General features: G+C 38.7%; 1 protein-coding gene across 1 annotated transcript in view; it reads right to left on the reverse strand.

Annotated features, from left to right (window-relative positions):
- Positions 1 to 26,983, reverse strand: part of rab30 (RAB30, member RAS oncogene family) — a 72,825-nt gene that overhangs the window by 7,327 nt on the left and 38,515 nt on the right. The window contains exon 4 of the mRNA XM_051679656.1: positions 24,606 to 24,789. Coding sequence (XP_051535616.1) covers positions 24,606 to 24,789 — 184 coding nt within the window. The remainder of the gene's footprint in view (positions 1 to 24,605; positions 24,790 to 26,983) is intronic.

Here is a 26,983-nt window from a genome sequence, read left to right on the forward strand (position 1 = left end):
GTTGTTAGCTGAAAACTTGTTTTTCAGCTTCTCAGAGTATCTTTTTTAGCCACTCTGATTCCCTTATTCAGTGTGTTCCTGGCCTGATTGTACAAGACTTTATCCCCACCCCTGTATGCATCATCTTTGGCCTGACGAAGCTGCCTGAGCTCTGCTGTAAACTATGGTTTGTCGTTGTTAAATGTTAAATAAGTCCTAGTAGGGATGCACATATCCTCACAGAAACTGATATATGATGTAACAGTATCCGTGAGCTCGTCCAGATTGGTGTCAGCAGCCTCAAAAACACTCCAATCAGTGCAGTCAAAGCAGGCTTGTAGTTCATTGGTCCATCTCTTTACAGTCCTTATTACAGGCTTAGCAGATTTTAGTTTCTGTCTGTAGTTTGGAAGAAGATGAACCAGACAGTGATCAGATAGTCCCAAAGCTGCTCTAGGGACAGAGCGATATGCATCCTTTATTGTTGTGTAGCAATGATCCAGCATATTTCTGTCTCTGGTGGGGCATGTAATGTGCTGTCTGTATTTGGGCAGTTCATGTGTGAGGTTTGCTTTGTTAAAATCCCCAAGAATAATAATAACTGAGTCCGGATATTGTTGTTTTGTGTCTGTGATCTGATCAGCCAGCTGTTGCAGCGCGGCATTCAAACACGCGTTTGGCGCGATGTAAACACTCACCAGAATAAATGAGGAAAACTCCTGCGGCGAGTAGAAAGGCTTACAGTTAATAAAGAGCGCTTCCAAATTAGGACAGCACATCTTCTTTAACGTTGTTACATCTATACACCAACGTTCATTGATGCAGTCTATGCAGTCGTGTTCTCTGGGCCAAAGAGGAATAGGACCATCCAAGCTGTTATCAGCATCAGGTCCAAATGACAGTGTTTGTCATGGTATGGTGGTGTGTCAGTGACCATGGCATGGGTAACCTGCACATCTGTGAGGGCACCATTAATGCAGAAAGATATGTACAAAATATGATCCAGATGGCATATTTTGAAGGGATGTTCCTACATTTTCCAGCAGGACAACATCAAACCACATACTGCCCGGATTACAAGTGCATGGTGTATAAGCAGAGCATGGGTGCTAGAATGGCCTGCCTGCAGTCCTGACCTGTCTCCAATTAAAAATGTGTGATGCATTATGAAGCGCAAAATATGACAACAAAGGCCCCGTACAATTGTGAGCTGAAGACCTGCTGGATGAATGTGGAAAAATTCTGCTTGCTGAACTTAAACCTGTGTCTTCATTGCACAAATGCTTGATACGTGTTTTTAGAATAAATGTAGATGTTACACAGTGATAAACACTCAACTGTCAATACGATAGCATATGTATAGTTCGACATATAAATAAATACATAACTGGTAGTGTTAAAATGGCTACTGCTTCAGAAGTGTTTAAAACCAAGCAGTGCAAAACTGAGAGTGGCAAAATACAGTATCCTCCACAGAGAGGCAGCACTGAGTGCTCACAGCCCAGTATCCAACTGCAGAACAGAGCAGCTGGTCTAGTTGAGAGCTCGATGATCGATGGCAAACGGCAAGTAGATTATAGCGTAACAACTTATCAAAATAGCCAAACAACTGTGTCATGTCCCAGTACTACATCAAACATATTGTTTTATGTACACCGACATCACCGTGCAAACCGATGGAACTCGCAAAAAATGCGAGGCAGAAACACAGCAGCAAGTTTGCCCCACAACTGCATTTAACAGCTAACACGCAACATGATTACATGCACAGCAAGGCGCTGAGACAATCAAAAACCAGCTTATTAAAAAAACTGACAACTTAAAGGAATGTTCCAGGTTCAATACAAGTTAAGCTCAATGGACAGCATTTGTGGCATAATGTTGATTTTCACCTAAATTTATTTAAAGAAATGGAGGTTACAGTGAGGCACTTACAACGGAATTGGGGACCAATTTTTTGAGGGTATAATAGCAGAAATGTATGAAATGGAGAGAAATGGAGCTTATAATTTTAGAAAAGCACTTACATTACTTATTCTGTTAAAACTCATCTATTATTTGAGTTGTAAAGTTGCTTAAATAGAAATGTTTATAGTCATTTTAGGGTTTGTTGACATTACATCGTCATGGCAACGAAGATGAAAAATTGGCTATAACTTCACACAGAAAAGGCTAGTAAGCAATTTTATCACATGTTAACATGCATATTGTTTGTCTTGTGACTAAATTTTTTAAAATTTAATAAAAAAATTGGCCACATTCACTCCTAAGCACCTCACTGTAACCCAGATTTCTGCTTTTTTTTTTAACCCTCTGGGGTTGACGGATGCGCCGGTGCGTCCTGCTGGATTTTTTCCTCATAACAGCGGAAACAACTTAAAATACTCCGTCATTTTTGGGCATACAGATAAGTGTAAGACATCATTAGAGACTATAAGGGGTCTACTTTTATTTGTGTACACTCACAATAACAACAAAACCTTGTGCTTTTGTAAAATAAAGAAAATAAACAGGGTGCGCTTTCAGCTGTCTCTGTCTCCGCGAGCATCTTTCTGAAACACGTCACAAAAATGAACTGAAACTCCACGAATATTTATCAGACAAACATGAAACATGTGTAAAGAAAGCTTAAAATGTCTACTTTTACATAAAACAAATCAAATTTAAAACAAATATTCTCCTGCAATGTAATCTGTATGAAACAAAGCGATGTACAGTTTCTCCTGGCTCAGCTAATTATCCCTAATGTGATCCCACCCACCAGCAGAGCGCGCTATTCATACGGTAATGTGCTGAGGCGATCTATGCAAATGGTAAACGCCCCCAACAGTGCCTTAAAAAGCATCAAGTTCATTCACTTTTCTGCACGTTTGGAAGATGGCACGCTACACAGATGAGGAAGCGCCTGGATAGTGACGAAGAGTTCATGTTTTCCTCAGAAGAAGAGCGGGAATCTGACGAGGAACGTTTGCATTTTGAAGAGCGACTTGATCCAGCCGAGGATACAATTTTGGATGAGAGAAATTTAGTTTTACTTACATATTAGTTAACATGCTATTTTATATAAACATGTACATATTTTACTAGTTGGACTATTTCCAGACTTGCCAGCCAGGATTCAGCGTATTGAAATGTGAAATATGTCCTAATAGGCAAGTTTTAGTTACATTTAAATATTGTTTCGGCTAAAGCAGGTATTTAAATTGTATGCTATATGATATAAATATGATATGTAATATGATATAAAAATAATATGAATGTCTAGATTATATTTTAACTAGTGTTTATGCTGCCTTATTATCATCAACGAAGCTTGTGCTTGCAAATATCTGTTCGGGTGTAAATGTGTAAAATGTGCTGTAAATATGCCCATATTAGAAAATCAGCATATTAGAATGATTTCTGAAGGATCATGTGACACTGAAGACTGCAGTAATGATGCTGAAAATTCAGCTTTGATCACAGGAATAAATTGCATTTTACAATATATTCAAATATAAAAGCTGTATTTTGGATCAAATAAATGCAGCCTTGGTGAGCTTTTTAAAAACATTAAAAAATCTTACAGATCTAAAAAAACGGTAGTGTAGGTCTAAAGTTTTTAAGTATTTATGTAAAGAAAATGTATAGTCAGATTACTTCTTTTAACTTAATCTTGATGTGAATAAGCTACAAACAATACATTCAATCATTAAGTCTCCTCACATTCATTCTCTCTCAGGGGAGGGGTCTTTGTCTCCTCAGGTGTGAATCACATCAATATTCATGATTATCCACGCCTCCTTGCATATGGCCTTTCTAACACTAAAAGTGTCTTACAAAAGTTAAATGACTATATTGTTTTGTATGAATTAGTGATTCACATCATTTTTGTAGTGAAAACTCTAGGCTACAAGATCCAGTTCTCAAACGTCTTGTGAACAAATGTTTAGTATGTGTTATATGGCCTTATTTCAGTGACTTAAAATTTTTGTTTTTTCAAAAACCATGCATAAACGTTATTTTCTCAAAAATACAATCATGTACATACATGTTGTTCACATATTATTGCCCTGTTTGTGCTGAATACAGTGTTATCAGACTTTAGCCATAAATATGTTTTTAAGCAACTGAAAAAAGCACAAATGTCAAGGCATGTCAAAACTTCTCCAGGGCCCAAAACACCCTCAGACCCCAGAGGGTTAAAGAAATAGAGGGACGAGTAAAAGCTGTCATTTGAGCTTAACTTGTATTGAACCCGGAACATTTCTTTAAGAAACCCACGTTTTATGACACTTATTATTCTCTGCTTTTGACTTTGAAATGTAAACAGATATGGGCACAACACAAGAGCACATGTGGTAAGCTGGTAAAAACACCAGTAAAGGTGTTTACAACAACACTGAATCTGGGGGAAAAAAGCATGTGTGCTGATTGTTTTGCTCAAACCGCTAAATAATAATGGCATATTTACATACAGAATATTGGAAAGCCAAAGGTCAGGTTCCTCTCAAGGATTTTTTTCTCCACGCCACAATCAACTTTAGCTTGCTCATTGGGGGTTTTAAGATATTAAAGGGGTAATGACATGCTTATTTTATTTTATTTTTCTTCTTCCTTGAGGTTCACTTATAATGTTAGTAAAGTTTTTTGCAAAAAAAAAAAAAAAAAAAAAAAACTTTTTCTAAGGGATGCACCATTCTGATAACTGGATCAGTAACGGCTCCGATGTTTTAAGCGGATCAGGTATCGGTCAAACGAGCCCGATCCAAATTCGATATTGTGTGTTAGTTACTGTCAAGCTACAAAAAAAGACATAAAAGAACCATAAAAGCACAATTAAAAGTACTCCATGTGACTCAAAGCCACTTGAAGACATGCCATAGCTTTGTGTACCGCAAAAGGCTGTGTTTAATAAGTAAATATATAGTATGCATGCGCAGTGCGTTAGTGAATGGCGCGGCTCTGTTGATACACATACATAGCACATGCATGCGCAATATGTGCACACAAACTAAATCTCAGATGTAAAAGCTCAACAGTTCGGGGGGTTCACGTGACGTCATGCGAGAGGCAGACGTGTGAGACACGAGCTCTGCAAACTTTGCTAGTTTTTTAATTATTTTCATGTTGTGATCCGGTGAGATTCGATACACCCAGTTACGTACTTGCTCTATGAGGTAAACATGGCAAAGAAGTCAAAATCCTCAGACTCTGGAGACATTAAAAGACACTTACGTGTTCAAGCTGAGGCCTCTGACGGGACTGCGAGCCGGGGACTCGATTTAGATGGCGCGTCGGGAGATGGAATCCAGCGTCAACTGCCCAACATCTCGGTGATGCTGACGAAGGTAGTTGCTGACTTGGAGGATCTTGCTGTAATACGTCGATCGATTACGGCGATGGAAACAAAATTCTCTGAGTTGTTTACAAGAGTGACAGAAGTCGAAAAAATGAATCGATTATCTTGAGTCATCAGAAAGGGAATTATCCGCTAATCCACCCACGTCCAAAACAGATTTGGAATTCATTTTGGAAAAACTGGAATATTTCGAAAATATGAGCCGAAGGAATAACATACGAATTGTTGGAATTCCTGAGCATGAAGAGGGCAGAAATATGGTGAAATTACTGGACGAGCTCTTCCAGAGTCTGCTCGACATAACAGGCCACAAGCTGGAAATCGAGCGAGCTCACAGAGTCCCGGCTCGAAGATCTGCTGAGGGAGACAGGCCCTGATCGATTCTGGCCAAATTTCTAAAATCATCCAATAAAGATATCATGTTGCGCCAGGCGAGGAGTAAAGGGAAGCTTTCTTGGATGAACCATAATATTTTCTTGTTCTCAGATTTTGTGAATTCGACAAGAGAGAAACGCGATCGGTTCAGGGAATGCAAGAAACTCTTACACCAACAGAAGATCACTTTTACACTGATGTTCCCGGCCAAACTGAGAATAGAAACGAAGAATGGTCGCAAAGTATTTACATGTCCAAAACAGGCACTCTCCTTCATAAATACATTGGAGTAAGCCATTTGATGTTTCTTATATTAGTGGACTGCCTCGCGGTTGAGAAACTCTATTATCTGAGAAAGCTGGGTGCAATTTTTGTTTCTTTTTGTGCTGGCTCCGCCTAGCGGCTGGAGTTTGTTTTATGGCATGACTCCAAGAAACTTTTGCATTGACAGAAGATTTTTTTTTACACTGAAGTTCCCGGCCAGACCGAGAATGGACACTATGGATGACCGCAAAATATCTACGTGCTCACATAAAGGACGTCTTTTATAAAGTAGACGGGCTGAGTAAGTTATGGTGTTTTTTATTTGTGTTTTTTTTTTGTGAGCGTCCTCTGGGTTAGTTTGGCTCTTGATCATCCGAGGAACCGGGATGCCGGTTTTGTTTTTCGTTCTGGCTCTGCCTAGCGGATGGAGCTTGTTTTGTGGAATTACACTACTTCGGGACAGTTGTGGTTAAATCTGTTCATTCTTTGTGCTTGTGCCTCCTAGTAGAATGATTTCCTCATCTGCTGCACTCATAACAGCCGGCTAACTGAATAATTGTTTGTCTGTCCAAGGAAACTGAATGGCTTTTTATCAGCTGGAGTTTATTTTGTGGAGGAACACACCTTCGAGACAGTTCTGTGAATGAATCTACATGTTTTTTCTGTTATTCTGCCTGTTGGCTGGGGTCTGTTTTACAAAGTATTTTCTGTTATGTAATTTTGCCTCACAAAATTTGTGCAGAAACTCCGGACTTGAATAATCCGAAGGCAAAGTTGTCACGGAGGTTCTCGCATGCGTACATGGACTCTTTGAGTTGACATGGAATGTGAATGGGTTGGGGCACCCTATAAAAAGTCAGGGGACAAAGCAGGGAAGCTTTTGGCTATATATTTAAAGCAGAGAGAGTCTTTTTCTACCATTCCCTCAGTGAAATCTGCTGGTGGTGAAATTTTTACCTCAGCCATTGATATTAATGATGCCTTTAAAGAATTCTATCTTGATCTCTATAGTTCCACGTCTTCGTCTACTGATGAAGATATTAGAAACTTTGTGGAACCATTAGAACTACCTAAACTGATGATTGAGCAAAAAAACACTCTTGATTCTGAGATAACCTTGGAGGAACTTGACGAGGTAATTAACTCTTTACCTACAGGCAAGGCTCCGGGGCCAGATGGTTTTGCCGCTGAATTTTTTTGATTCTATGCTACAGAACTGGCTCCACTTTTATAAAAGTTACCGTACAATTTCCCTGATCCAGCTAGATGTAAAAATTTTGGCTAACCGATTAAGTAAAGTTATGACATCTCTTATACATATTGAGCAGGTGGGGTTTATTCGGGGTCGTAGCTCTTCTGATAATATTAGGCGTTTCATCAATATCATGTGGTCAGTGGCGAATGATCAGACTCCGGTCACTGCCATCTCACTTGACACCGAAAAGGCATTTGATATGGTAGAATGGGATTATCTTTTTAAGATTTTGGAAATGTATGGGTTCGGGAGTACGTTTATTGGTTGGATCAAGTTACTTTATAGACACCCTGTAGCAGCGGTACAAACAAATGGATTAATTTTAGATTATTTTACTCTGGATAGGGGCACCCATCAGGGTTGCCCTCTTTCCCCATTATTGTTCTGTCTCGCCCTGGAACCATTAGCAGCCGCGATAAGAAAGGAGGATGATTTTCCAGGGGTGACGGCGGGAGGCGTGGCGCATAAGCTTCTGCTTTACGCAGATGATATTTTATTATTTGTCTCTGAACCTACTAAATCTATGCCTTGCCTCCACAGAATTATTAATTCCTTTTCCAAATTCTCAGGATACAAAGTCAACTGGTCTAAATCCGAAGCTTTGGCTTTGACAGCGTACTGTCCAGTAACGGCCTTCCAGCCAGGCACCTTCCAGTGGCCCAAACAGGGCATTAAGTATCTGGGCATTTTATTCCCAACAAATTTGACTGATTTAGTCAGTTAATTTTGACCCTTTAATAAAACGGTTTTTGAGCGATGTAGACAGATGGGCTTCATTACACTTATCGATGATTGGGAAGGTTAATGTTATGAAAATTAACTGTATTCCAAAATGTAACTACTTGCTACAGTCTCTCCCAGTAGATGTCCCCCTCTCTTATTTCAAGCAATTTGAGAGCATAGCGAAGTCTTTCATTTGGAGTGGTAAGCGCCCCAGACTACATTTCAATAAGTTACATAGGCCGATTGACAAAGGTGGGCTAGGCCTACCCAAGATTTTATTTTATTATTATGCATTCGGTCTCAGACATTTGGCTCATTGGTCGCTTCCACCTGAAAGAGCCCCTCCCTGGTTCTGCAATGAACAAGAACTTCTTGCCCCTATTTTGCCATTGCAAAGCCTTTCCATCAAACTAAATAGAGAAGTTAAATCACACCCCGTTATTTCACATTTGCACTCAGTATGGACAAAAGTGTCCAGAGTGTTTAATTCAGATATTAACTAAATGTTGCCTCGAGCCTATGGCTAAACCCCAAACTATGCATTAATACGTCCCCTTTTTGTTGGTCAGAGTGGATTGCGAGGGGGGTTAATTCACTCTGTGATCTTTATGAGAGTGGTGTGATGAAAATCTGGTTCAATATTTTTGGGATCCCCAAATCTCAGTTTTTTAGGTATCTTCAGTTACGCCATTTGTTCTGTACTATTTTTGGGAATAGCATACATCCCCCTAAAGCAGCAGATACTCTAGGAGAGGTAATTTCTGCTTTTGGAAAGGGCCATGAGGCATCAGTGTATTACTCCTTATTAATTCAGAGTCTGGGGGACGGAGTCTCAACCACTCTCAAGAGATTATGGGAGAAAGATTTAAACCTGGAATTGGAGGAGAGAGAATGGGCTAGGATTTTAAAAAACATAAAAACTGCATCGAGAGATGCAAGGGTGCGCCTTATACAATTCAAGATTTTACATCGGTTCTATTGGACCCCCTCTAAATTGTATAGGCTTGGTCTTAAAGACTCACCCACCTGCTGGCGATGCCAATCAGAGGATGGAGACATGGCCCATGTTTTTTGGTGGTGCGCTGAGATTCGGGAATTTTGGTTGAAGGTACAGAGTGTTCTGTGTGACGTGTTGGGCATTCGGATTTCGTTTTGCCCCTGAATCTGTGTTTTGGGTGATGGGGCGGTCATCGAAATAGGTGACAAATACATAAACAATTGGGTCGTCACCAGTGCGATGATAGGCAGGCAGATTGTTTTAAGGGGTCGGAAGTCGGTAGGAGCACCCTCAATTCGGGAGTTGTGCGAGGAGATGGGAAGGGTGGCAGCCTTCGAAGAGGTAACATGTAGAAGGCTGGGGATATGGGATACTTTTATTGGGAAATGGGGTAGATATTTGATGTTTTTGGGGGGCTCTCGCAGTGGGTCTGTGGAGAGAGAGGTATAGTTTAGAGTATATGTATGTTTATTATATGTGTATGTATGTATGTACACTATATTGCCAAAAGTATTCGCTCACCCATCTAAATAATTGAATTCAGGTGTTCCAATCACTTCCATGGCCACAGGTGTATAAAATGAAGCACCTAGGCATGCAGACTGCTTCTACAAACATTTGTGAAAGAATGGGCCGCTCTCAGGAGCTCAGTGAATTCCAGCGTGGTACTGTGATAGGATGCCACCTGTGCAACAAGTCCAGTCGTGAAATTTCCTCACTACTAAATATTCCACAGTCAACTGTCAGTGGTATTATAACAAAGTGGAAGTGATTGGGAATGACAGCAACTCAGCCACGAAGTGGTAGGCCACGTAAAATGACAGAGCAGGGTCAGCGGATGCTGAGGCGCATAGTGCGCAGAGGTCGCCAACTTTCTGCAGAGTCAATCGCTACAGACCTCCAAAGTTCATGTGGCCTTCAGATTAGCTCAAGAACAGTGCTTAGAGAGCTTCATGGAATGGGTTTCCATGGCCGAGCAGCTGCATCCAAGCCATACATCACCAAGTGCAATACAAAGCGTCGGATGCAGTGGTGTAAAGCACGCCGCCACTGGACTCTAGAGCAGTGGAGACACGTTCTCTGGAGTGACGAATCATGCTTCTCCATCTGGCAATCTGATGGACGAGTCTGGGTTTGGTGGTTGCCAGGAGAACGGTACTTGTCTGACTGCATTGTGCCAACTGTGAAGTTTGGTGGAGGGGGGATTATGGTGTGGGGTTGTTTTTCAGGAGCTGGGCTTGACCCCTTAGTTCCAGTGAAAGGAAATCTGAATGCTTCAGCATACCAAGAGATTTTGGACAATTCCATGCTCCCAACTTTGTGGGAACAGTTTGGGGATGGCCCCTTCCTGTTCCAACATGACTGCGCACCAGTGCACAAAGCAAGGTCCATAAAGACATGGATGAGCGAGTTTGGTGTGGAAGAACTTGACTGGCCTGCACAGAGTCCTGACCTCAACCCGATAGAGCACCTTTGGGATGAATTAGAGCGAAGACTGCGAGCCAGGCCTTCTCGTCCAACATCAGTGTCTGACCTCACAAATGCGCTTCTGGAAGAATGGTCAAAAATTCCCATAAACACACTCCTAAACCTTGTGGAAAGCCTTTCCAGAAGAGTTGAAGCTGTTATAGCTGCAAAGGGTGGGCCGACGTCATATTAAACCCTATGGATTAAGAATGGGATGTCGCTTAAGTTCATATGCGTCTAAAGGCAGATGAGCGAATACTTTTGGCAATATAGTGTATGTATATGTGTGTGTATATATATATATATATATATATATATATATATATATATATATATATATATATATGTGTGTGTGTGTGTGTGTATATATATATATATATATGTGTGTGTGTATATATATATATATATTTATTTATTTATTTATTATTTTATTCTCTGTATATGTGTGTACTTATGTAAGACCACTGGGATCGGGTGGGGTTCTTGATTGGGGAGGGGAAGCAGTGGGAGTTAATGTTGAGTCATTGCATATATGTTTTGTTTTTCTTTGTTTTGAAAAATTTATAAAAATGATAAATCACAAAACCTCAATAGTTCGGTTCGCTTATAACATGCATTGAGAATGTACGGGTGGAGCATTTCACCAGATATTGAATAAGAAGCTAATTAAACTACTGTGAACTAGCCCACATACAGACACTTACAGGACTTCCATAAGTGTTCTGACTGTCAAAATAAAAGCCTGAGGGTTTTAAAGCTAAACAACTGACATATATTACTATTGTATTATAAAATTATGTCAATAATAATAATAATAATAATAATAATAATTTGATTACAAATTACACCAATATTTAAGTTGACTGGGTTCAGTCCAAACAACTGTGGACTGATATCTTACAACTAAATTGAACAACAAAAAAAGAAAAAGAGATCTGATTCCTTTAAAGAATTTCTGTTAATTTTGTAGCATTATCCAGCAGACTGGTTAACAATTAAGTGTTTCTTAATAAGCTGTACATTTATCTTAAAATAATGTGTAGTTCAACTGATTCTGTTCAACTAGTTATGAACTGATTATGAAAAAAAAAACAACACTTGTATCGGATTGGTATCGGTATCGACCGATACTGATATTTTAGGTATCGGAATCAGATCGGAAGTGAAAAAGTGGGTTCGGTGCATCCCTACTTTTTCTACCCTGTCTTTGGCCCTCTGTCTGAACCACTCAGTTTTCTGTGTACTTCAACTTTAAGACACCCCCACTGTTATGATTGGCTAACATGATTGAAAAGCAAAAAAAAACCTGTAGGGAGAGTTTTATAAGGGACGATCAAAATGGGGATTCCCGTTTGATCTCCCGGCTTCATTACAGTGTCAGGAAATAAGTCAATTCAAATCATTTGTATTTGTATAGTGCTTTTTCACGACACACATCGTTTTAAAGCAGATTTACAGAAAATCATGCTTTAACAGAAAATGAAACTGTAATATCTATAAAGTCTTTGAATCATCATTGTATAGTTTGATTAAATATGATTGTAAATTGTGTATAAATATAAATAAATAATTAAATAATAATTGTATTCGGAACCCATGTGAGCAAGCCAAAGGTGACTGTGGCAAGGAACACAAAACTCCATAAGATGTTGGTTAATGGAGAAACATAACCTTGGTAGAAACCAGGCTCACTGTGGGGGCCAGTTCCTCTCTGGCTAAACAGCATGAATAAAATGCCAATATTAGTTATTTATGTGCAGTGCAAGTCATGGTTTAAAATTAGTAAACTAAGTAAGTGTTAAGGGCCAGTGATTAAACAAAGATTTGTATGAACTGTAAGATTAATGACTAATGTCTTTGAAGTTCATCCTTGATTAACTGCAGAAGTTCACATAGATGCATTGTCCTTTGTTAGTTGGCTGATGAAGGCTTTTGTTGGCAATTAATTGATAGCCTATGTATTCCATTTTAAGAGTGTAGTCCATCATTAGACCAAGGTGATGCAGGCAGAGATCAGTGAGGTGCATCACAGTTCAACCGGCAGGTCCTTTCGGTGAGGTCTATCCTAAGTCCAATGTTCAGGCAGTGGCATATGAAGTATCCCATGTCTTATAGTTGGAGCTGGCATCAGTTCATCCCCTGAAGTCCATTGTAATAAACTGAAGTGATGTCTGGCTGGCACCGGCTGCATTTAGTCATCATCACTCAGACACGTAGCAGTGGAGTCCGACACAAAGAAGGAACGTAGCTGGATCTGGCTGGCTCTGGTAACCTCGGGATATGAATCCCAAGGTTGAGACAGGGAAACAAATAGAACGAGGGGTCCCCCTGTCACAGGGGAACGTAGGGCCCTCACAAAATGTAGCCAGAGCAAACTGGCAAACGTGTGAGATGTGTCTTGAGTAGGAGTCAGAGCGCTTGGAATGTCAACAAGAAATTAGAGATTCATCAAAAGAACTTGATGAGCATGTTGATATAATTCCTGATCTATCCATTCAAAAAGAAAGCAGCAATCGATTTGAATCTAGTTTGAATGTCTTGTGTAGATCAGATGCTCTCAATCTACTTAGGTCTCTGAACTCCAAACAAAAATATATTTTCTATCAAGTAAGGCAGTGGTGCTTAAAGAAAGTTAGGTAAAGAGAGGTAAAAAGCCAGAGCCTTTCCATGTATTTGTTACTGGAGGTGCAGGAACAGGAAAGTCACATTTAATCAGAGCTATTCATTATGAAGCGACCAGATTATTATCCCAAATTGCAACTGCACCAGACAAAGTTTCTATTCTATTGACAGCACCTACTGGAATTGCTACTTTCAACTTGGGGGCCAAGACCATCCATAGTACATTTTCAATCGGGAAAAATAAATACAATGCTTGGTGGTATTTAGTGACTTGCATATACTGATTATAGATGAAATTTCTATGGTAAACCACAGCCTGCTAGCCTATGTCCATGGTAGGCTTAGACAAATAATGAAGACAGGTGACTACACTCCATTTGGAAAAGTTAGTATAATTGCTGTGGGAGATGTTTTCCAATTGCCACCTGTGAGTGGAAAACCACTGTATTTGCAAAATGCTCCATTGGATTTGTGGAACAGCACATTTGCACTGTCAGAATTAACAATCATTGTTAGACAAAAAGATTCGGCTTTTGCGGAAATATTGAATAGATTGTGTACACATAGCAAGAGTTTCCCACTATCACTTAATGACTTCAGTTCCAGGGAGGAGCGGCAAGAGTATTTAATGAGAGAAGACAGCAGCAGACTGGGAGAGACAGATGCACATACATATACATACACACACAAAGTATTTTTTGTTTTATTGCTACCTGATTAATTTTACATTTTTGCTATAATTTAATATAATTATTTATTGAAAAAAATATGTAGATCTGAAGATTATATTGTAATGAAGTCATTTACCATTTTTATATATCCCTAAAATTGCTTTAAATTAACAAATGTAATTCAATGCATTAGGTGTTAAGTTGGTCTAGGTAGAGTTTAATATGAGCAGAAGTCATTTAGCCTTGTAATTTTGTTGCAATTATTGGCAATAGGTCTCAGTTTAAATGAATATTACACAAACACCTTCAACACAAGTCGCGCCAGCTTCTAGCAGAATTAAAACTAATAAATGAATTCAGAGCTGAATACTGTTGCTGTTAACTTGTGAAAAATCTTGGAATAATTTTCATGGCTCCCAAAAGCTGTTAAATACAAGGAAAGGAATATAATAAACAGTGTTTCTTTTAACGATTCACTTGGTTTTGCTCACGTGTCCCCTACATGTGCGAATGATGCAAATATCTATTGGGATTTTACTAAAGTTCGTCACTGAAAAGGTTTGCTCACAGACTTTGCACTAAACAGCACATGTAGCCTCACGAATGGACACAGAGTTGCTGCATCACACTTTTCTTTGAGTATAATATTGCACTATTGAGGGCTAAGTATTTTATTTATTTATTTTTCGAAGAGGAGAGCGCGCATTTGCATGCAAGGTTGCAAGATTGCAGAAATATTTCTTATTTGTGCCAGTATAAATCTCTGCTTGGGGTGTTGCATCTATTATCTGGCAACCCTGGGAATATTACAAGGTTGTGGATGCGCGATAAGTCCCAAAGCCAGATAAATGAAAGATCTAATAAAAACGTTCATGATAATTTGACCCGCGGGCAGTAGTTTGCCCTGGTCTGCAATTGAGGGTGCTCTAAAGTTCGTTTGAGGATGCTTAGCCCCCCCCCGTAGAACTGGGCCTGAAACAAGAGTGAGTCACTGAGTGATTGGGAATCATTCAACAATGAAGCTTGGCTGACTTCTATTGGACATTTCTGTAATTGCCACAGCACTAAGTTAGACAAATTTCAGTTGATATTTTTATTATGTTTTATTTATATAAAAAATAATAAATATGTTTATTAACAATAAACTTGAAAATCCAAGCATGCCAAATACCTCAAAACATGTGAATATGCACAAAAAAGAATGATGACATTTAATGCACTGCCATGGCAACAGTATTTAAGATATCAAGAATCCCTTCAGAATTTTAAATCTGCACTGTCTTGACATTATTCTAAAAATCTTTGAAGCAATTCAGGTTAAAATAATAGGGATATTTCAAAGTCTGTTAAAGTGACACACTTCCTTCCACCAGTTGGTGGCGCTACGACCGTGACCCACAATAGCCACATCAATGTGATCAGCCTGCAAGGACAAGCATTTGGCTCAATTTTGATGTTTTTAATTTTATGCACACAGAAGATTTCCTTATTCCATTTTTTTTTACATTATTTTATCGCTTCGCCATGGCAACACCGTTCAATATATCAAAAATCCCTTCGCAATTTAGCATCGTCAATGTCTTGGCATGATGTCGCCCACATTTGGTACCTGTAACATGAAATCCCTCTGAGGAGTATATCAAATTCCAGAGCTTATGACTGTCAGCACGAAAGTTGTCCGGCTTGATGAGATCTACATGTGTACAAAGTTTGGTGACTGTAGCTCAAAAGAGATGTGCTTCAGAGCTCCCCGAACACACCCATGTTCTAGGTGGTGCCACACAGCCCCCCCTGCAACTTTGCCAAGCCCTAATGGCCAACAACTCTGATGTGTGTGCAAATTTTACGCATGTTATGTACCCCAAAAGTACCGAAAACCTTGAAAATAAGAATAATAAAAATAATAATAAATATAGCTGCAAGCAGCGATGAGGGCCCAAGCACTACGGTGCCATCACCACCTGGTGGCTTTAGGAAAACAATGCATGGTGGCCGCATGCATTTGAGAGGGTAAATATGAGGAATTTTTCAAAGTCATACTAAGTGTCACTTCCTGTTGTCTGTTGGTGGTGCTATGGCCGTGATCCATAATAGCCACATCAATGTGATCAGCCCGCAAGGACAAACATTTGGCTAAATTTTCATGTAAAATCACACCATGCATGCAGAAGATATGAAACATTTCCTTATTCCATTTTTTTGATGTTATTTTATCGCTTCACCATGGCAACACCGTCCGATATATAGAAAATCCCTTCGCAATTTAGCATCGTCTATGTCTTGGCATGATGTCACCCACATTTGGTACCTGTAACATGAAATCCCTGGGAGGAGTATATCAAATTCCAGAGCATGCATTTTTCAAACAATCCAAAATGGCCAACTTCCTTTTGGGCAGAGCTTATGACTATCAGCACGAAAGTTGTCCAGCTTGATGAGATCTATATGTGTACAAAGTTTGGTGACTGTAGCTCAAAAGGGATGTGCTACAGAGCCCCCTGAACATGCCCATGAGATTGCTGCATGAGATTGCTGCAGAGCCCCCCCTGCATGACCCCCCCTGCTACTTTGCCAAGCCCTAATGGCCAAAGACTCTGATGTGTGTGCAAACTTTCAAGAGTTTTCACGCATGTTATGTACCCCAAAATTACCGAAAACCTTGAAAAGAATAATAATTAAAAAAATAATAATATTAATCCTTAGAAGAACAATAGGGCCTCACACTTTCAGTGCTTGCGCCCTAATAATCCTTAGAAGAACAATAGGGCCTCACACTTTCAGTGCTTGGGCCCTAATAATAATAATCCTTAGAAGAACAATAGGACCTCGGACCTAATAATAATTGTTAAAAAACATTCCAAAAACAATAGGGCTTTAGCACCTCCGGTGCTCGGGCCCTAATAATAAAAATAATACAAATAGGAAGAAGCCAATGCTCCAAAACCACCATAAAAAAGACAGATGCAAAAAGGCTTGTTTGAGATGGGCAAGTTCTGTGCAGAACCGATCACCAGTGATCACAGACAGGTGCATACCGGTTAGAAATCTGTGACTTGCTGTGATATCATGACCACATATGTCAAAAATACTCCCGCGAGAGCGAGGCGGCCTCAGTTGTAGCAGGCAGGAGGCACAGCAATATGATGATCACACATCCCATACAGAGATTGCACTGTCATAGTGTTGGGAATATTCACATGTAATTTATACACATAAAAACATGATATTATAGATAAAAAAAATCTACAATTTTAGAAGATAATGAAACATCACGGTTGTTTAAGCCAATGAGCATTAAGCTGTGTCATCAGCCAGTCATTTCCCATCGTGCTTGCAGTTTGCGTAACCCGGAAAAAGCAACTGCGCCGCCTGCCTGCTACAACTACGGCCATCTCGCTCTCGTGGGACATTTTTTGACATTTGTCTTCATAACATCACAGCAAGTCGGACAGATTTCTAACCAGCATGCACCTGTCGGTGATCACCAGTGATCGGTTCTGTGCAGAACTTGCTCATTTCAAACGAGCCTATTGAGTCTGTCCTCGCTGCAGCCTGTAGAGCGATGATGTACTGGAATAAATCCACTACATACTGGATGTTTGTAACCTCCGTGAAGTTGGCTCCCCATATAATAAAATCAATACCAAATCTATACCATTAGTTTGTGCTGCGTTTGTGCCACAAAAATTAAAGTTTGTTCTGGTTGAGTGCTTGAGATATTAGACATAATTTTTTTGGCTGTGACATCACTCTCCACCCCATGTCATCCAAATCTCACCAAACCGGTGTCGTTCGGTTGTGCTCGATTTGTGCCGTTAAAATGAATCTTTTATTTATTTCCCTTCCTTAGAATAAACATTAAACTTTTCGGGAGCAGTGATGTCACTCTCCACCCCATGTGGTCCAAATCGCTCCAATCCGGTGTTGTTCGTTTGTGCTTGATTTGTGCCGTTAATAGAAACATCATAAAATATTCCTTTCTTTGTATTTAACAAGATAGCTTTTGGGAGCCGTGAAATCGCGCACATGTCAATCACTCTCACCTGTCTTCACTGTTGTGCTCGCTTCTGGTTTGTGCCATGTTTGGTATCGTTGAAGCATTCATTTTCGGGCAAAGATTTAATCTTTCACCACATCAAACTCAAACCTCTCTCAAACTGTTTGGTAAAATTTCAAAATTGTCCTTATTAAAATCACTTTAAATGGTTACTTTAAACTTAATAAAAACTAAAAACTTGAAACTCAGTTATCCTCGATATTAGGATTATATCTACAGCAATAGCAAAACATAGCAAAATACAATACAAATAAAATAAAAAAAATAGTAAAAGTTAGTAAATAAAATGAATATCAATATTTCTAAAATAAATATAGCCTACACAACCAGTCCAAAGGACATAGACTAAGTTTGATTCTCATAATCTTAAAACCTGTTGATCTAAATGCTTATGGACAAACACCTGGGATTATTTCTGTACTCAAAAAAAAAAAAAAAAAAAAAAAAAAAAAAAAACTGTGCCTAATTATAGATGTCTATACAAACCTTTTATTTATTTATTTGTTTTATTTATTTATTTATTTTAAAGAAAAGTAGCCAACAAGTGTCCAGCATATGAAATTATTCAATACTTTTTAAAAAGCATCCCAGCATGGAACAGACAAAAGGCTACCCTGAAGAAGTTCAAATAGAAGATGTTTCTGATTTAATTTGTTTTGGTCACTGCATAATTTCCATACTTTTGTGTTACTTTTTAGTTTTGATGATGACAAAAATCTAAAATCTAAAATGTGCAGTAACAAACAATAAAGAATAGGCAAGTGTGTTCTAGGGCAGTGGCGGTTCAGTGGTTAAGGCTCTAGGTTACTGATCAGAAGGTCAGAGGTTCAAGCCCCAATACTGCCAAGATACCACTGTTGGGCCCTTGAGCAAGGCCCTTGACCCAATCTGCTCCAGGGGTGCCGTATAATGGCTGACCCTGCACTCTGACCCCAGCTTAGCTGGGATATGTGAAAAAAAGAATTCACTGTATATGTGCAAATGTATACAGGTGCATCTCAATAAATTAGAATTTGAGTTGAATTACTGAAATAAATGAACTTTTCCACGACATTCTAATTTATTGAGATGCACCTGTAATGTGTAATAAATAAATAAAATGAAAAATTATAAATTAGTCTTACACTGAGGGGCCATTCACACTAAGCGCATTTTTGTGTCCGTCCGTACTATTTTATTATTGATTTCAATGTAAATGTGCGCTAGATAGAGGTCTTTGAATGCTTGTTCGTGTTTTTAGATGCCATGTCAAGTTAAAAAGAACCTAAACTGTTAAACGAGTCAAGACACATACATTTTGCTTTTTGTGGCGCTGCGTGTAATTTTAGTGCAACAGCAATGCATTCCAGCATGTGAACAGCACCTAACATGTTTTCTAACATTGCGCTGAAATTTCAAACAAATATTTTGAATATTAGCTAACATATAGGAATATGCAATTATACAAACACTGTCAACACAAGTCGTGCCAGCTTCTAGCAGAATTAAAAATAGTAAACTAATTCAGAGCTGAATACTGCGGCTGTTCACTTGCGAAAAAACACTTGGCATAATTTCACAGCTCCCAAAAGCTATCTTGTTAAATAAAAAGAAAGGAATATGTCATGATGTTTCTTTTAACAGCACAAATCGAGCACAAACGAACGACACCGGTTTGGAGCGATTTGGAGTGACGTCACTGCTCCCGAACCGTTTCATGCTATTTCTAAGGAAGATAAGTAGTTTCAGTGTTTCTTTTAACGACACAAATCAGCACAAATGAACGACACCGGTTTGGAGGGATTTGGACCACATATTTGTAGTTGAGTTTGCTCCGATCTCCCTTTCTGTCCACAAAAACCCAGTGACATGGGGTTATTGTAGATTTGTATAGTCAACTGTAGCAGCCAAACAGAGGTATGTGAAATTATGCAAACTTGCAATTAAAGTAAATAAGAGGTGCTTTAACCCTCTGGGGTCTGAGGGTGTTTTGGGCCCGGGAGAAGTTTTGGCATGCCTTGACATTTGTGCTTTTTTCAGTTGCTTAAAAACATATTAATGGCTAAAGTCTGACAACACTGTATTCAGCACAAACGGGGCTACAATAATATGTGAGCAACATGTATGTACAGGTGCATCTCAATAAATTAGAATGTCGTGGAAAAGTTCATTTATTTCAGTAATTCATCTCAAATTGTGAAACTCGTGTATTAAATAAATTCAATGCACACAGACTGAAGTAGTTTAAGTCTTTGGTTCTTTTAATTGTGATGATTTTGGCTCACATTTAACAAAAACCCACCAATTCACTATCTCAAAAAATTAGAATATGGTGACATGCCAATCAGCTAATCAACTCAAAACACCTGCAAAGGTTTCCTGAGCCTTCAAAATGGTCTCTCAGTTTGGTTCACTAGGCTACACAATCATGGGGAAGACTGCTGATCTGACAGTTGTCCAGAAGACAATCATTGACACCCTTCACAAGGAGGGTAAGCCACAAACATTCATTGCCAAAGAAGCTGGCTGTTCACAGAGTGCTGTATCCAAGCATGTTAACAGAAAGTTGAGTGGAAGGAAAAAGTGTGGAAGAAAAAGATGCACAACCAACCGAGAGAACCGAAGCCTTATGATTGTCAAGCAAAATCGATTCAAGAATTTGGGTGAACTTCACAAGGAATGGACTGAGGCTGGGGTCAAGGCATCAAGAGCCACCACACACAGACATGTCAAGGAATTTGGCTACAGTTGTCGTATTCCTCTTGTTAAGCCACTCCTGAACCACAGACAATGTCAAAGGCGTCTTACCTGGGCTAAGGAGAAGAAGAACTGGACTGTTCCCCAATGGTCCAAAGTCCTCTTTTCAGATGAGAGCAAGTTTTGTATTTCATTTGGAAACCAAGGTCCTAGAGTCTGGAGGAAGGGTGGAGAAGCTCATAGCCCAAGTTGCTTGAAGTCCAGTGTTAAGTTTCCACAGTCTGTGATGATTTGGGGTGCAATGTCATCTGCTGGTGTTGGTCCATTGTGTTTTTTGAAAACCAAAGTCACTGCACCCGTTTACCAAGTCATTTTGGAGCACTTCATGCTTCCTTCTGCTGACCAGCTTTTTAAAGATGCTGATTTCATTTTCCAGCAGGATTTGGCACCTGCCCACACTGCCAAAAGCACCAAAAGTTGGTTAAATGACCATGGTCTTGGTGTGCTTGACTGGCCAGCAAACTCACCAGACCTGAACCCCATAGAGAATCTATGTGGTATTGTCAAGAGGAAAATGAGAAACAAGAGACCAAAAAATGCAGATGAGATGAAGGCCACTGTCAAAGAAACCTGGGCTTCCATACCACCTCAGCAGTGCCACAAACTGATCACCTCCATGCCACACCGAATTGAGGCAGTAATTAAAGCAAAAGGAGCCCCTACCAAGTATTGAGTACATATACAGTAAATGAACATACTTTCCAGAAGGCCAACAATTCACTAAAAATGTTTTTTTTATTGGTCTTATGATGTATTCTAATTTTTTGAGATAGTGAATTGGTGGGTTTTTGTTAAATGTGAGCCAAAATCATCACAATTAAAAGAACCAAAGACTTAAACTACTTCAGTCTGTGTGCACTGAATTTATTTAATACACGAGTTTCACAATTTGAGATGAATTACTGAAATAAATGAACTTTTCCACGACATTCTAATTTATTGAGATGCACCTGTATATGTTTGTATTTTTGAGAAAATAACGTTTATGCGTGGTTTTTGAAAAAACAAAAATTTTAAGTCACTGAAATAAGGCCATATAACACATACTAAACATTTGTTCACGAGACTTTAGCCTAGAGTTTTTGCTATAAAATGATGTGAAAACCATCCTGATCACTCATTCATACAAAACAATATAGTCATTTAACTTTTGTAAGACACTTTTAGTGTTAGAAAGGCCATATGCTAGGAGGCGTGAATGATCATGAATACTGATGTCACACCTGAGGAGACCCTCCCCTGAGAGAGAATGAATGTTTGTAGCTTATTCACAAAATCAAGTTTAAGTTAAAAGAAGTAATCTGACTATACATTTTCTTTACATAAAGACTTACTTTAGACCTGCACTACCATTTAAAAGTTTTAGATCAATACAATTTTTTAATGTTTTTAAAAGAAGTCTCTTCTGCTCACCAAGGCTGCATTTATTTGATCCAAAATACAGCAAAAACAGTAATATTGTGAAATATTTTTATAATTTAAAATAACTTTTCTATTTGAATATATTGTCAAATGCAATTTATTCCTGTGATCAAAGCTGAATTTTCAGCATCATTACTGCAGTCTTCAGTGTCACATGATCCTTCAGAAATCATTCTAATATGCTGATTTTCTAATATGGGCATATTTACAGCACATTTTACACATTTACACCTGAACAGATATTTGCAAGCACAAGCTTCGTTGATGATAATGAGGCAGCATAAACACTAGTTAAAATACAATCTAAACATTAATATTATTTTTATATAATTATATATTACATATCATATTTATATCATACAGAATACAATTTAAATACCAGCTTTAACCGAAACAACATTTAAATGTAACTAAAACTTGACTATTAGGACATATTTCAAATGTCAATACTCTGAATCCTGGCTGGCAAGTCTGGAAATAGTCCAACTAGTAAAATATGTACATGTTTATGTAAAATAGCATGTCAACTAATGTAAGTAAAGACTTTCTCATCCGGAATCGTATCCTCGGCTGGATCAAGACGCTCTTCAAAATGCAAACGTTCCTCGTCGGATTCCCGCTCTTCTTCTGAGGAAAATGTGAACCCTTCCTCACTATCCAGGACCATCTGTAGAGCTTCCTCACCTATGTAGCGTGCCATCTTCCAAATGCGCAGGAAAGTGAATGAATCTGATGATGAACTTGATGTTTTTTAAGGCACTGTTGGGGGCGTTTACCATTTGCATTGATCACCTCAGCACATTACTTTATGAATAGCACGCTCTGCTGGTGGGTGTGATCACATTAGAGATAATGAGCTGAGCCAGGAGAAACTGTACATCGCATTGTTTCATACGGATTACATTGCAGGAGAATATTTGTTTTAAATTTGAATTGTTTTATTTAAAAATAGACATTTTAAGCTTTCTTTACACGTTTCATGTTTGTGTGATAAGTATTCGTGGAGTTTCACTTCATTTTTGTGACGTGTTTCAGAAAGATGCTCGCGGAGACAGAGACAGCTGAAAGCGCACCCTGTTTATTTTCTTTATTTTACAAAAGCACAAGGTTTTGTTGTTATTGTGAGTGTACACAAATAAAAGTAGAGCCTTTATGGTTTCTAATGATGTCTTACACTTATCTGTATTGCCCAAAAATGACGGAGTATTTTAAGTTGTTTCCGCTGTTATGCGGAACAAATCCAGAGGGTTAAATGTAATGCAATCAGCGCATGTTAGCATACGTAACTGAACTCAGCACATCTGTCACTCATGTAAAAGGCGTATTTAGGCAGCATAAAAGCAATCCACACGACTCCAGTCAATCAATGAATGTCTTTTGAAGCAAATCAATAGGTTTGTGTAAAAAATAAATCGATAATCACCCGCATATGTGACTAAATTTCATGCTATGCAACTAAAATATGTCTGTTTTTAGCCTCTAGCTAAATATTCAGATTACACTAACCAGTGATTGAGTTGTGTAGTGGCGAAGCACCAAGATCTTTTTACTGAATAAATACCTGCCGATTAAGAAGCTGGAATCAGTGCAGTTTTTGTACTGCGTTTTGTATCTCATGAGCATGCACTCTGAAGGAAATTGACCTTATTTAGATGCAGTGGGTCCTTAGGTATCGTGATTGTGCTGTCACCATCGCTTTAGCTATGATATGTCATAGTTACATTTACTGTACATTGCATTAAACAAGGTCGTCTTATTTTGGTTCATTTTTTTTTTTTTAGCATAGTAGTTTTGATATAGTAGCACTTAAATTATTATTTTTATAATATAATTATTAAATAACTGTTATATGTTTAATTCTATGTTCATTTTTAGGTTCCAAACTTGTGAATATTTTGTTAGAAATTGTTTTAATGAAATTTCAAATAGTGACAACAGCTTGTATCATTAATAACAATGCAATTTCATGACATCATATGAACTGATAGAATGTGAAATTTGTACATTTAAAAAAAAAAGCTAAAAAGTGATTAAAATGATGAAAAGTGAAATATTAAATAAAAAATACAATCCTGCATACTATATTGTGTGAAGTCTTATATATGAATACTATAGCCTAGATATGTGAAGATGCCCCCTTTTCGATGTGCTTATTATCTTTTTAGTTTTCAGTTGCATAATGCTTACATGTCCTCAAAAGTCTGGTGAATAAAAACAAAAATGTACTAGCCAATGGCGATCTTTTCTCCAACATGTCCGTAGAGGGTTTCTGTTCAAAGCTTTTTGTTATAATATTCATAAATGTAGTGAATAACTCAACCTGTCACAGGATGACAGTGAAAAATGTGACAGGGTTGTTTATGACTTATTTCTTCTGCAGAACACAAACGAAGATTTTTAGAAGAATACCTTAGCTCTGTAGGTCTATACAAGCAAGTGAATAGTGACCAAAATTTTGAAGTTCAATAAAACATGGATTAATTTTATGCTACTGTTATATGCTTTTTGGACCTTCAAAGTTCCGGCCACCATTTACTTGCATTGTATGGAATTCTTCTAAAAATATTTTTTTGTGTTCTGCAGAAGAAAGAAAGTCATACACATTTCAGATAGCACGAAATTAAGTAAATGTAAATTTTTGGGTGAACAATCCCTTTAATTTTTTTTTTTTTTTAAATAACACTCTGAATACTCACCTACTAAGATTGTCACCACCTGGTTGTTGGCATACTGTTCAATCTCCCGCAACCACTCCGGAAGGCATCGGAAGGAATCCTTACAGGTGATGTCATAGGTGAGTATGAGAGCGTTGGCACTACGGTAGTAACTCTGGGTGATTGAGCGGAACCTCTCCTGCCCGGCTGTGTCCCAGATCTGCAGCTGTAGGGATAAACGGGTCAAATAAACAGTGAACTCACTTAATAGTTCCACCAGAACCCAAAACAAACAAAGCTTTCATTCATTCCTTTCATTGGCAGAGAGGTGGACCAAAATGCAGAAAAATGCACAGAGGTGCCTACAGACACTGTATAAATAAAGCCCATTTACTTTCAGTCACAGTGGCCTAAACCCATATTTACTATACATTTAAAGCCCAAGATTAATTAAATTTCTGTTAAATATCTGGGTAGTTGACAAACTACTTCTGCAAAGTTGTCCTGATGTGTAACATGCTATACTCCATCTTATTAACTATTTTAAACAGCAATTACTACACTATATTGCCAAAAGTATTCGCTCATCTGCCTTTAGACGCATATGAACTTAAGTGACATCCCATTCTTAATCCATAGGGTTTAATATGATGTCGGCCCACCCTTTGCACCTATAACAGCTTCAACTCTTCTGGAAAGGCTTTCCACAAGGTTTAGGAGTGTGTTTATGGGAATTTTTGACCATTCTTCCAGAAGTGCATTTGTGAGGTCAGACACTGATGTTGGACGAGAAGGCCTGGCTCGCAGTCTTCACTTTAATTCATCCCAAAGGTGCTCTATCGGGTTGAGGTCAGGACTCTGTGCAGGCCAGTCAAGTTCTTCCACACCAAACTCGCTCATTCATGTCTTTATGGACCTTGCTTTGTGCACTGGTGCGCAGTCATGTTGGAACAGGAAGGGGCCATCCCCAAACTGTTCCCACAAAGTTGGGAGCATGGAATTGTCCAAAATCTCTTGGTATGCTGAAGCATTCAGAATTCCTTTCACTGGAACTAAGGGGCCAAGCCCAGCTCCTGAAAAACAACACCACACCATAATCCCCCCTCCACCAAACTTCACAGTTGGCACAATGCAGTCAGACAAGTACCGTTCTCTAGGCAACCGCCAAACCCAGACTCGTCCATCAGATTGCCAGATGGAGAAGCGTGATTCGTCACTCCAGAGAACGCGTCTCCGCTGCTCTAGAGTCCAGTGGCGGCGTGCTTTACACCACTGCATCCGACGCTTTGCATTGCACTTGGTGATGTATGGCTTGGATGCAGCTGCTCGGCCATGGAAACCCATTCCATGAAGCTCTCTACGCATTGTTCTTGAGCTAATCTGAAGGCCACATGAACTTTGGAGGTCTGTAGCGATTGACTCTGCAGAAAGTTGGCGACCTCTGCGCACTATGCGCCTCAGCATCCGCTGTGTCATTTTACGTGTCCTACCACTTCGTGGCTGAGTTGCTGTCATTCCCAATCGCTTCCACTTTGTTATAATACCACTGACAGTTGACTGTGGAATATTTAGTAGCGAGGAAATTTCACGACTGGACTTGTTGCACAGGTGGCATCCTATCACAGTACCACGCTGGAATTCATTGAGCTCCTGAGAGCGGCCCATTCTTTCACAAATGTTTGTAGAAGCAGTCTGCATGCCTAGGTGCTTCATTTTATACACCTGTGGCCATGGAAGTGATTGGAACACCTGAATTCAATTATTTGGATGGGTGAGCAAATACTTTTGGCAATATAGTGTATCATAATGGTGTTTAAAATGGTGAAAAGATATATGTATGAATAAGGAAGTGCATCAATTTTGACCTAAAATATTTATCTTGATATCCATGAACACACTATGCCATATATTGTATTTTTTTCATAACACATCCCAACAGTCTTGATTCTCATATTAATAATAATATTCATAATAATTGTATTAATTAGTCTCTTATTAATTGCTCTGGGTATACAGGAAGTGTGCCTGTGCAATATCAGGGTTGCTGCAGAGTTTTTAAAATCAGATTTAAGACTTTTTAAGACCATTTTCAAGACCTGAACAGATCAAATTAATACTGTATCCCCATACCAAAACAAACCCACTAAAATCACAATCTAAAAAAAGTTCAAAATACTCACGTATTTTCCACAAATATATCACATTAAAATGGGTTTATGTACCATTATATAAATAAATACAATTTAGAGGTCGACATGTTCTTAGTCTTTCCATCCTTTGATGTGGAGGGCCAGACAGATGCTACAAGAGTCCAAATTTAATTAAATTCCAGATGCACTTTATAGTGCAACCACAATACTAATAACCAGGGAGAAGAAAAAAAAAAAAAAGATTTGATTCATAACGTGGAACTTTTAATT

This window comes from Myxocyprinus asiaticus, chromosome 39, assembly GCF_019703515.2.
Source record: "Myxocyprinus asiaticus isolate MX2 ecotype Aquarium Trade chromosome 39, UBuf_Myxa_2, whole genome shotgun sequence".
Taxonomy (NCBI): Eukaryota; Metazoa; Chordata; class Actinopteri; order Cypriniformes; family Catostomidae; genus Myxocyprinus; species Myxocyprinus asiaticus.